The sequence below is a fragment of the Morone saxatilis genome, unplaced genomic scaffold (assembly GCF_004916995.1).
Source record: "Morone saxatilis isolate NCDOM2014 unplaced genomic scaffold, NCSU_SB_2.0 Contig1, whole genome shotgun sequence".
NCBI lineage: Eukaryota > Metazoa > Chordata > Actinopteri > Moronidae > Morone > Morone saxatilis.
In genome coordinates, this window is record NW_023339651.1 from 4,541,419 (window position 1) to 4,554,164 (window position 12,746).

The 12,746-nt window shown below is 42.8% G+C and overlaps 1 protein-coding gene across 6 annotated transcripts in view; it reads left to right on the forward strand.

Moving 5' to 3' along the window:
* Positions 1–12,746, forward strand: part of tanc2b (tetratricopeptide repeat, ankyrin repeat and coiled-coil containing 2b) — a 136,152-nt gene that overhangs the window by 97,146 nt on the left and 26,260 nt on the right. For all 6 annotated transcript variants that reach the window (XM_035660582.1, XM_035660543.1, XM_035660557.1 and 3 more), the window contains 3 exons: positions 2,266–2,449; positions 4,190–4,438; positions 9,962–10,093. In XM_035660582.1, coding sequence (XP_035516475.1) covers positions 2,266–2,449; positions 4,190–4,438; positions 9,962–10,093 — 565 coding nt within the window. The remainder of the gene's footprint in view (positions 1–2,265; positions 2,450–4,189; positions 4,439–9,961; positions 10,094–12,746) is intronic.

The following is a 12,746-nucleotide window of genomic DNA, read 5'->3' on the forward strand; positions in this document are numbered from 1 at the left end:
GATCCCCATGGACTGAGAGAAACCCCCTGAAACATCTGGAAGACCGTCATCTGTTAAATAGAGACGTCTGAGCACCTTTCACCCATTTGATTTGATTTGAAGATGCAGAAAAACCTAATCCATGCCCATTGGTTACTTCATACTGATTTAACTGCAACTCTTATTAAATCCAGGTTGCCCCTTAATAAGTCCATTAATAGAACCTCCAATTAATTCAAACTCCATGCAAGCACGAGTACTGACAGGAACTAGGAATAAAAGAATCACAACAATCACAACTATCAATAAGCAAAATACTTACTGCATATATTGTCTCGCCTGTTATAGGACAGCCTACTTTTAGAACCCCTATAAGTTACTGAATGATGGGCGCGCTGCCTCGTACTCTTACGAACATCTCGGCGCGAGTGCGCTCATGTCTCTCTCTCATGTTATCTTCTGTCACGTGGCACGAAAATACAGACCTCCAGACTATCAGTATCTCTCCTCCAGTAAGCGAGCAGCCAGTTCCACTGATGCATGGTGGTTACCTTGTGTCCTACCTATCCCTGCTCACATCATACACTGTTTCTATAACCTTCAGAGTTACGCGACAAATCCATCGCCCTCCGTTGGAGTACAGACATACCTATACTCACAGTTAGATCGCGACTTGCATCCCCTGTCCTTTTCTTAGCGCGTCCTGCACCTATCCTAATCTACCCACATTAAAGATGAGCATGGCTATATAACCCTTTATTGTACTGTTGCTTATTCAGACATCTGCGTGTTATATTGAGCAATAAGTGGGCCTCGGCTTGGATTGCAGGCAAGGTGAGAAGTACATAAGATCACTCGTTAGTGTTACCAGTAGCTGTGTCTATTATTGGCTGTCCCCTGAGATCGGATCTACTCTGTGCTCCTAACCTGAGCCGATCAAGCAAAGGGTCCACTGCAGGGTGGCCAAACAATACTGGGCGCTGGAAAGCCCAAATATGTGATGCATTCCATACGCTCTTACTCTCCGTGCGTGCACCCATTTACACTGCAGGAACTCACATCATTGTTCTAGCACTTCATTACAATTCCCATTAATCATAATATGGATCTGTCCCACCTGAGGGGAACATGGCGAGCGCGTCACCCCATATTTTCTTTCCTCGGTCTCTTTGTATAAAGTCTCAAATAGGGATTTCTCTCTAACAAAGGATCCGGATGCCTCCTTTCTATTTGAGCGTCCACACTCTTGACTACAGCGATTATATGGGCTAAAATATGGATTATTGTCGTAATACACTATTTCAATAGTATTACTGTTAATAGATATATTAGTCAAATATATAAAAGTCCACTTCATATCCGCTCTATATTTGCTACAGTTCAGTAATAGATACTATCATGTTACTAGTTTCGCGCAACCTACCAACACCGGTTTGCGCCCTAGAACACCTGTATATCTAAGCTGGACATCTATGGTCGTTCATGCTCCCTCCTTTCTATTGGTCTTCTAACGAGGTGAGCGTACTAATAGACCCTGTTTATACTCGGCATTTATAGGTTATTGTCTACCGCGATTGCTCCATCATGCCACACTTCCGTCCCGGCTTCACATCCGGTTATACTCTCACCTCTCATCCTCATCTCCCCAATCGTTCCGTTCCTCTCGCATACTACTTCCCCCAACTTGGAGCCTACCCAGATAATGGTGCCACTGGAGATAGGAGCCTACATTTGTCCCCACACATATATACGCAATTAGGTGATCGTGTGCTGTATGGAAAAGATTCGTCGCTACTTTAATACAAGATATTGTCATTTACACTAACACCCACGGTTGGCACACCAATACTTCATCTTATGTTGGACTGGTGTTGTGATCCGCGGAGTGAATTTTGGTTGTTAAATGTGATGATTTGGGGATACATTATAACCTGGCCCTATTGGAAGTGTCCTGGGAGAATACTACTTCTGATTATAAATGCATATACAAATAATAATATGAATTTATATTCATTTCCTCATAAATTTTACTTCAACCGTATACTGTCATCCATCTTGTGAAGCTCTTTAAAATCTGTTTGAATTCTTTGAAGGACTGACTACATGAATTCAGCAGGGGGGCTGAGATTTTGAAAACTGCAATATGAAGTGACATTTTACTCTGTATGTGACTCAGCTATAAAAAGTCAAACATTGTACTTTGCCATTTATACCCATGTGTACTAACTGAGTTGTTGGAACCAAGCAAAGCTTTAAAAAAAAACTGTGTATTTGTGTTTGTCCCAGGGCCAGAACCAGAGGATCAGCCCGTGCTCCACCCTGACCAGCAGCACTGCCTCACCCCCTGCAGGCAGCCCCTGCTCCACCCTCCCCCCTTCGATGCCTGGCCAAGCCGGCAACAAGGACTGTGCCTACGGTTCTGTCACCAGTCCCACCTCAACCCTGGAGAGCAGGGACAGCGGGATTATTGGTGAGAAGACTGTATTTCACATTTATACATGTTTGTTAAGACTAAGTCCCTATTCAGTCTGTGGCATCTAAAAGATACGAATCAGTTCAAATATATTTTGTTTTATTATGAAAAAGCCTAATAATTTCTGGGCACATTAGCAAGCATTACTTAAACAGGAACAAATAGTGCATTGGGTGCACTATTGTGTGTTTATAGCAGCAGGACAGTTTATGTGGAATTGGCTCAAATAAACTACAGTGCCACCCAGTCACCCAGTGCAAAGATGTTGAACACTTTTTGGAGAACAATGGAGGTCTACGGCTACACAAACAATATTTATTTGCTGGACAAAATCCTTGTTGGTTTTATTATTGGTATTTATTTAGTCTTTATTTTCTATTTGTTGACAGTGATAAAAATATAGATTATCACCAGCCTTTCTTATAGAGAACATACAGAACAAAACAACGGTTAATTAGATTTTTATTGGGGTCCTATATATTGTAGCGAGCTTTGTTTGTGCATCATCATCCAAATTTACATAGTTGGATCCCTGCACTCATTCTAGGGTAGGTTAACATATTTTCAAGTCTATCTTTAAATGATACTGATGTGCAATATATGCGTTGAAATTGTTTTGGAGACTGTAGTCGTTCCTCCTGTCCATACCCGTCGCAAAGACATCCCTTCTTGAAGCAAATTGAATGTAAGTGATTGGGGACAAACTCTCCAATTCTCATTCTGTGCAAAAATACATTCTGAAGTTCAACTGAAGTTAATATGCAAATCAAGTGGGTATCTTCCAAAGTGGCAGTCTTTTTAGTATGATAATCCCTCTCTGTGTTTCCATGAAAGTGTTTCCTTGCTGAGCTGTAGCAGTAGGATAGTAGCACAAAGTGGGAATTTTGACCTAAAAAGACTTACTTCGGTAAATGCTAATTTGACTTGTCTTACAAATTGAGTAAATTTTTGCAGGAACAAGGGCTGTAGATTTTGTCACTTACACTGAAATTTCTTTGCTAGACTTTAAGAAATGTAGAAATCTTTTAAAAATTTGAATCAATAAAGGTAGATTTCAAGTGGTAAAGAAACCAAATAAAAGCATGTCTATAAAGTATGTGATTTAAAAAAAAAAGATATAGAAGGAGCTGAAGTAGTCAAACTTACCTGCTCAGACATGTAGCTCCGGAGTCTGGGATACCTGATGGTTAAAACTTGTGACAGTCAGTAGGAACACGCCTAAGGATGTAGCTTGTTCCCATAACCCAAAAGGGACTCTCTTGCCTCCACTGCATCTCAATGCTTTTTCCAAACCTGGGTGCGAACCAAAAAACATACCTGACTCCTCCTGATTGGTGTGGTCAGTTTCCAGTACAAGTGCTGTATTTTTCATGCACATTCAGAACCTGCCTGTACTCCCACTGGAAGACAATTCAGGTGCCCACGTCATATTGACATCAACTATGACACCCTTGCATTGTTAGCAGGAAAACAGGAGAGGTATAATGCTCACTGATGTGAGGTGTTTTCTGTCAAAACCGGTGCCAACATTGTTTCCTGGCAACAATGGTGAACACCTGCAGATTGATTCAGAACAACAGTAAATAGGTGTGAAAGCAGACAGGCTGTAACTGGTGGAGGGAGGATGGTCAAACACAAACAACCCCAGTGAGAAAACGGCCTGAAAGTATGACACATATTCCTCACAGTGAACATACTTAACAGCACTGAATACCATGTTGTTTTATTTTGTTGCAGCCACACTGACCAGCTATTCTGAGAACATGGAGCGAGGCGGCAAATACGGCGAGGGCTCCCGAGGAAACCTGAAACTGTGGCAGTCCCAGAAATCAGGCATGGATTCGTTCCTGTACAGGGTGGATGAAAACATGACCGCCTCCACCTACAGCCTCAACAAAATCCCTGAGCGCAACCTGGAGAGCATGTCCTCCCACTCTGCCCACTCCATCCCTCTGTACCTCATGCCCCGCCCTAATTCTGTGGCTGGTGAGTCCCTTCCTCTTTCCCTCCCTCTCCTGTTAAAGTAGAGAAAAGGAGGTTTGTCTCAGGAGCCAGAAATAAGGATGTTTACAGGTGCATGGGCATGCAGTGTGCAAATTTTGCCAATTGGCTTTTCTGGCAAATTTGGATTGAACTGCTGGTTCTGAGTCATGTTACACCCTATTTCTGACTCCTTTAGTGCTTCCTTTTCACTCCTTTCAAGCTTCCTTTCCTTGCTTGTTTTCTTCCTAGATGAACTGTGACCCTTCCCTTTGAATTCTTTGACGTCCATTTCTGTGATCACAAATGCAACAATGAAACAGTATTGACAAGATAAGAGGAATATATTACTTCATATTTTGGAGGAACAAGTCCAACCTTGTCTTCTTAAATAGTATCGTGCCAAAAGTATCAAGTATCTTTAGATTTTGTTTTTTATTGCCAAATTTAAGTTAGACTTTCCTACAACTCAGCTGTCAAATTATATATACTACTTCATTACTTTAAAAATCCTTCTCCTTTCCTTATTGCTCACTTGCTATTAGCAGCAATGTAACCATTAAGATTTTACCCATAAATGTCACAAATATTTGTAAAATATTGGGATTGGCCAGCAGTTTAAGAGGGGAAGATTTGATTTGTGAACTGCTCCAGATATTCTGTAAAGAAAAATGTATACAAACACCAAAGCTCCAGACCACATTTCTCCCACAAATCTGGGATAAATCACACCGAACTTCCTCAAATCTGAGCCTGGTGTTTGGAGGAGCTCAATTGTGGTTCAGTTTGTTGTAATTTCTACAACATTTTTTGATAATCTAGGGAAGAAACAACTCTTGTTTTCAAATTTCATGGGGTTATGTTGAAATTTGGAGCTGCATATCCTTAGTGGTATTTTGTGAAACTCTCACAGCCCTCTGGTGTGGACTGAAACCACAGAGCAGAATAATACAGTCTGGGAAAAACAGCTTCAGCGGGAGAACATACTGCGGCTGGAAGAATATCACACAGGAAAACTGGCATTTGTCTTGCTGACAGAGGTCTCATTGATGTGTTTCTTATTGTAGGCCACAGCTGCCTCAAAAAGGCTCCCAAAAGTAACAGTAAATATATCTGGAAAAATGGCAGTTTCATAACACTGAGACAGTCCTAACGGAGCTAATTTTGTTATTGTTCTCATCATCAGAGTGGCTGTTACAGACGATGAGTTGCTCTCACCCCCACTGGAAAAAGTGTGTGTGCACGTACTATAGACACACATATGTAGTTCAGTAAACACTGTAATATGCCTGACAAGGCCTGTCGCTGCAGCTATGACCCTTTCTTTATGCTGGTCCTGTTCTGCTGTTTGACACTGCTGTCTGGCAGCGCAGCGACTCTGCCAGGTTTAGAGATTCGCCCTCGATCACGTCCCCGCCCCTCAATACCCAGACCTTCAAAGGAGACTGAGTGAGCTGGAGACGGCTTTAAAGACACACTATAAGCTGCAGATGATGCAACAAATACAATAAAAAGAAGAGTGAGTGAGGGAGGCAGTGAGCGAACGATGTTTCTAAAGGCATTTGTATTTGTCAGGAACAGGAATTCTGTATCGAGGAGAGGGAGATGGATGCATGTGGAAGAGGAGTGAAAGAGAGTTTCATAATCTCTCTCTCCCTCTCCTCCACAAAGAATTATTAGATGATGTAGGGATGGGAGGCAAGCACAGGCTGAGGATTGGCTGGGCTCACACAGCAGTGGAACATCAAAGCCCCAGGCATTAACCGTTTCTATCCCCCAGAGTGACAGAGAGACTCGCTTTGATGTGTGGAGAGCGAGGGAGAGAGATACGGAGCGAGAGCAGAAGGCAACTGGGGAGGAAAAACGAGGAGGGAGGGGGCTACTTTATTACCTAATGAAGGCAGTGCGTTGGTAGAGCTTAAGATGGATATGGAGGAAGGAGTAACCAAGACGGAGTATTACATTTTCTCTCTCCCTCCATGGTGCTAATACTGCTCAGGAGTGTAGTTGATCAGCATTTAAAAAGGAGTCTTTTTTTCATATATATTACTTTGACATTTTTCTAAGTAAGTAAAGACAAGAAGCTCCAAAATGAAAGAGATACTAGAGTGAGTCAGTAATGTGCTTCCCTAAGGTTGGATGACCCACAAGAGACAGAAATAATATTTGACATTAATGCAGCAGAGAGATTCTAACCTAATGTAATATGTGGAAAATGCCTGAGCCTTCATTTCCTATAATGCAACTAAATAGCATCTTTTCTTAGACCCTCGCTGCCTGGTTATAAAGCAACTTAACACCCTGGTTAAGCTTGAACACACGACCTTCACAAACAAAAGAAAGCATTCAAACTCTGACACACACCCTCGACCACCTACTGCTACTCTTAGTTCCTTGTTACTAGCCTTTCATATTCCATGCTGTCCACACTGCTGACAGTTGACTGCTGTATTTATATGTCAGAGGGTGGGGGGTGAAGGTGACGTTACCTGGCAGGGTGCCCCAGGGGACTTCATGGATTTTTCTCAGATATTCTGAGGGTCAAGTCTAAAGAATAACTGGAAAATAACTTCTGTTGTCAAAAAAGGTTAGAAAAGGTGAAATGAAAAGAAGTTTGGGAAGTCACATTGCAACAGGAAAATATTAAACTTTAACATTAAAACTTGATCTATATAGGGTTGCAGATGGTTAAAAAAACATGTTGACAGTTATTATTTTAATTGTCCAACTGAGATTTCTGCCATTTGTAGAGTATTTCTGATTCTGATTCTGATTCTGAAAGTAGTTAGTGGTGCTCACATAGATGGAAGAAGAAAATTACCAACCTGTCTTTCTTGAAATGGTGCACTTATTAGTCACCAGATCTCACTGTGAATAGCTGTCAGCTTTGTAGAGAGCGGTTCCAGTTCACCTCCACTGTACATGGGCGGAGGCACAAATCTCAGACACTGATTCTTCAAATCCTTTGCCAACAAAACAAAACTTTGGTGAAAGTGTCTTTTTATGTTGAGTGAACTGACCCTTTGAAATTGCCATATTGAAGGATCTATATGCACCAGCTTAGATAACTGCCTAGGGATTAGGGAATCACTACTCATAAAAAGACTAAAGGGCTATAAAAGACACTCTGAGATTCAGTGAACTCACTATATAGTCTCTAAATTCACTAAATTAAGATAACAGCTCACCCGAGATAACATTTGTCAATTTTGGGGGCGGACAAGTGTCATTGATTTCCATTTTATCCTGATTTCCTTTTTGTCCCTGATCCCACCTCTGCTTATATACCCGAAATATTATTGTTTAAATACCAGGACCTCCATTATTTATCATCTCAAGTCATCTCTCTGGGAGAAGAGAGAAGAATGGTGAGGCGTTTAAAGCACCGACAGCCACCTCATATCTGAGATGACTCGTCGGCTCCCCGGCTGATACTGTGACTGTGGCTCTGGACTGCAGCCCAGCTGGTCTTTGAGTGTGTGTACGTGTGTGTGCGCACACGCATGTGTTCACGCTATCAGTCACTCCTTCAAACAGGAAGTGTCTGATGTGGCTGTCATTGCCCAAAGCAGCGAAGCTGTCCGCTGCACAGTTAGACTTTTCTCACTTTCTTTTTCTTACTTTCCCTCTTCCGTACTTGTTTTTCTTTCCTCTTTATTTCTTTTCACTATGCGTGCAGTCTTAGCGCATTGGCTCAGGAACTGTGAATGTGATCCCCAGCAGCCTGCTGCATTGCAGATAGAGATGATGAGCACACAGATTTGAGTCCTCACATTCAAACACAGTTGAAAGAGAGAAAAAAGGAGCCTTTCCAGCCCTGAGTCATTCTTCCTTGGTTTAGCAGCAGATTAATGCCTCCACTGTCTCCACTTTTAGCCCAGTTGGATGACCAGCACCCCCATTCCCATCAGGGCCAAGCCTCCAGCATTCTCAGCTGCCATTTTCCCTCCATTTTGGGAAACCCATGTGGCTCATTTTTGGGTCCATGACTGGGGTGACTCAGACTGTCAGCAACACACACACACACAGCCGCACACATGCTCAGTACTTCACTGGGCTTAACTCCAGCGGCACAGAAACCAACGACAGGACAGGATCAGTGTTGAGGTGCCGGTGAGTTTTTCCCCGGCGAGAGGTGGTGGGCTCAGCGGCCCGCCTCTTGAAGGGATTACTGTGCCTTTTTTGAGTGACTGGAGAGAGAGAGAGACAGAGGATATTATTAAGAAGAAACATGCATTACCAGTCACACCTTTCCCCAACTCCTTGAATTTGATTTGGGATCTGAGGACCTTGGAGTATTTCAGGTATAGTTTCAGAGAAATAGGATTTCCAGCTTCCAGCTTATAACAAGTTGGACATTATTTTTGTAGCTTTGTCCATCAATTCTGTCGGCCATGATAACATTATACTCGCCAAGTTAATTGCTGATATCTGGGAACACGCTGACGCAATCAGATGGGGCAAGAAACACAAGCATGGGTTTTAAACAGTATCCAGCTTTGCCAAATTCATTTTGGAGAGAAAACGATAGCAAATCATTACTTAAGTTGTCCATTGTAAACACCCATCATAGTTTATAGACCAACTTTATGAGGCATTATTACCAACATTTCGGTTTTCACCTCCAAATCCAGTAGTTCAAGAAATCTAGATAAAATGTTGAATTAATTACAACCTGTCCAATTGTTTGATTGCGCCATTGGACTTTATTGTTTCCAGGTCTCAGAAATTACCCCAGTTAATACACTTTTCATAAGTAATTTAAATGCTACAAAGTCCCAGACTGTCTCCGATATTCTGTCCTCTATCACCACCTCTTTACCTTTTCTTTAATACTGCATTAGTAGAATTTATTCTACCCAAATTTCCCATCAGAGCACTTGTTGTCTTATTTAAAATGGACAAACTAAATGACCCTACCCACAACTTCTGGATGGTTAAGTCCCTTAATCTCTCCTGGATGTCATTGTTCAGAGTTTCTTGTCTTTCACTTCCTCACCTCTAACTGAACCGTTGGGTTCAGGTGTGACAGAGAATCGAGTGCATTGCTTACTCACACTGGCGGCGTCTGATCTAATTTAACATTCACTGGTTCCGAGCGTTGGCCCTGAAGACACAGCGTGGTGTGAACAATCAGCAGCCAGCGTCAGACGGCGCTCACTCCATGAATAAGACATTTGTCTGCTGAGCTAATTAATCCTGAGAGGGGCCGGATGGCATCTGCCTCCGTGCCGCGTGACAGACACTGAGAGGAGGGAATTTTAGGACAGAACCATGTAGGGCTGGCTTGTTCTTTCCTGTAGGAGTTAGCAAGAATGAGAGCGGGAGCCTGACAACTGCCTCCGGACACTGGCATGAACCAATGGCACTTTTTTATTTTTGTGTGTGTGTGTGTGTATATTATGGGTTTGTTTACGGTATGTGTCAATGTACATATGCATGCTGACAGTATAATTTTTTTCTTACTCTGAAATATCCTTCTCTCTCCTTTTCTGTCTGCTTCTCACACACACAAACACACAACAACAGCTACCAGTTCAGCCCACCTGGAGGACCTGGCATACCTGGATGAGCAGAGACACACTCCATTACGCACATCGCTGCGCATGCCCAGACAGAGCACCACCTGCGGGCCGGGTCGCTCCGGGCCGGACCTGAGAGGTGAGCAACCAGGCGGAGTTAAAGAGAGCACACACACACATACACACACACACGCAAGCAACAATTTGGAAAATACAGATACAAATTCAAGATAAAAGGAAGTATTATAGTAGAATAGTAAAAACACAGTCAAAAATATTAGGAGATCGGGAGGCTTGTCTTCTGTTAAGACAGGTACTGTATAATTGCAGTGTGGTTGGTTCAATTCTGGCCTCCCTCTGTTTCTAAAATCTAAATGAAAAAAGATATCAAGAGATGATTAAGACATTTTGAGTTTGTTTTTCTGTTCAAATAGGCAAAGATGTCTCATTATTATTATTATTAGAACTGACAGGAAATAAGAGAAGAGGAAGAAATAGAGAATTGCATGCAACAAGTCCATGGCTGAACTCAAACCAGGGATACTGCAATTGCACTTTCATCATTTTAAACCCGTAAAAGTCCAATTTATCCAAACTGCAGCAAAAAAACTATTAACAAAAAGCTGTTTGCCACAAGAGATACTGCACTGAAAAGGCTGGCTGTGACAGTGCGATCCTATATGCAGACATTTGCAGGTGAAAAGCTGTGCAAACCACAAAGCAATCAACCATCATTTACTTTCACTTTGACTTTAAAAAGGCTCTTTTGTTTCAGGTTGGGCTGCGATTAGCCAGTAGCTTCACATCAGACACTATGCAGAAGCAAACAATAGGACACTGTTTTGTTTTCATCCACAAACAACACAACTCAAAGCAGCTGAGCGTCTCAAGGAAAACCTGCATGACGAGCAAGTTATTTTTGAGATTCAAAAGAAAGTCAATGACGGTTGATTTGCAGTCTGCAGTTCGTATAAAATGCAGATGTCTGTAGATAAGCTCCCATCAGCGACGCTGCTGAGCTGTCGGTGGTGGACACTGGAGGTTGTCGCTGTTGTCTGTTGTGTGTTTTGTTTTTGTGTGTGTGTGAAACAGAGGAGTGAGAGAGAGGGTACAAAGAGTGTTTTGTCGGGTTGTGTCACCACTAAGCTAAAATTTGTCTTAGTGCTTAACATACACAGTCAGCGTGCGCTCCACTGCACACTGTTCAAGTCTAGGACCCGGCAAGCGCCTTCCGTGATCGAGCAAATCTCCTCAGCCTCCTCACCAAATGGCAAAATGGCCAAATGGCCAAATGGCCTTATGTCACAACGTTATGTGTCGCCTCGCCTTTCTTTCTCTGTCACTTAGCAGGTAATGAGCACCGTAATGGCAGTCCTCTGCAATCCAAGCGAACACAAATATGCGTCCCTGTGTGTTTTAAACACCTGTTAAGACCCCACTTAGCTGAGAGTTCGCTCGGCTGAGCTGCGACGTGATTCCCCTGCCTGAGGGCAGCTAGCTGCAGACAAATAGAGAGTGAGAGAGTGTTAAAAAGAAAGTGAAAGATAGGGAGAAAGACTTAGATGGACACAGATACAGAGAAGAGGCTAGGGGAGAGTTGGTTCATCTCAAAGCTTCACTGTTACTGCCAGAGCCACTTGTTTTAACCTTCCTCCTCTAAGGGCAGCCAAGTGTGTTTACATGCCAACTGACTGCGTCCTAGCATGCGTTCTGCCTCCTTGGATCACTGTCAGAGCCTCCCTGAGTGCACTGCTCCTGCAGTTTCACCAGGAGAGACAGAGAATGAGAGAGGGAGACAGGACTTGGAGGCAAGCGACATGTAGAACAGGGTTTAAGAAGATATGAGGGCAAATTTCAAATGCTTTTATTCCTGATATATTATTATTTCTGAACTAATAGACTTACAAATATGAAATCACTGAATAAATGATTTGTTGGTTACTTGATTGGTTTTTGCATCTCAAGTTGGGAAATTCAATACTTAAAGGTTTATTGCCTGTCTGACATTTTGGTTCAGAGCAAGATAACTAGTGTCCAGATTGTGATGTAATTCGGCATGAATATTCAGGGTTGCAGAGAGATAATTCATGATTTTGTGACCTCCCCTGTCCTTTTGCAGAGTACGTTGGAGCACATTCGTGCTCTCTTAAGCCTGAACCCTCTTCATTTCTGACACGTGATTAGCATTGCTCATCTTCAGCCCATTGTACACAAGATATGTAATGACTGGATTGCCATAGTTCCCAGAGGATGAACCATGGTGCCTGAGATGATCCCGAAGCCTCCCACACAAAATGTACAATAAATAGCAATGAAGTGATGATGGCGGCGTGTGATTTTGGACATTACATTGGCTGCATTTATTACATTATTAGTGACCTCATGCCTCTGAAACCACAAATAGTTGGACACATTGTGTGTCTCACTAAGAGTCTGCTTGGTTGTTTTGCATGAGACTGCTGCATGCAGACTTACAGATGAACTAGAGGAGGAGAAGACTGCTGGTTATGTGTTGGTCAGGTGGTACTCTCTCTCTCTCGGTTGGTTTTGTCGAAGCTTCTTTTGATGGTGGCCATCGGAGGCCGAGCTGTGCTGCTGTTTTGAGGAGAGTGAGTCAGACTGTAATGGACCTTCTTGTGCTCCTACCTGCCTACCTCTAAGATTTACCACCCACCGCATTTATTCAGCACAAACTCACTCGCATAACTGTGCACTGCACACACATTTTCTCCCTAGTTTATCTTTACTTTTCCTCTCTTTGTCTTCGCCCCCCCCCCCAACCATCCGCTTTC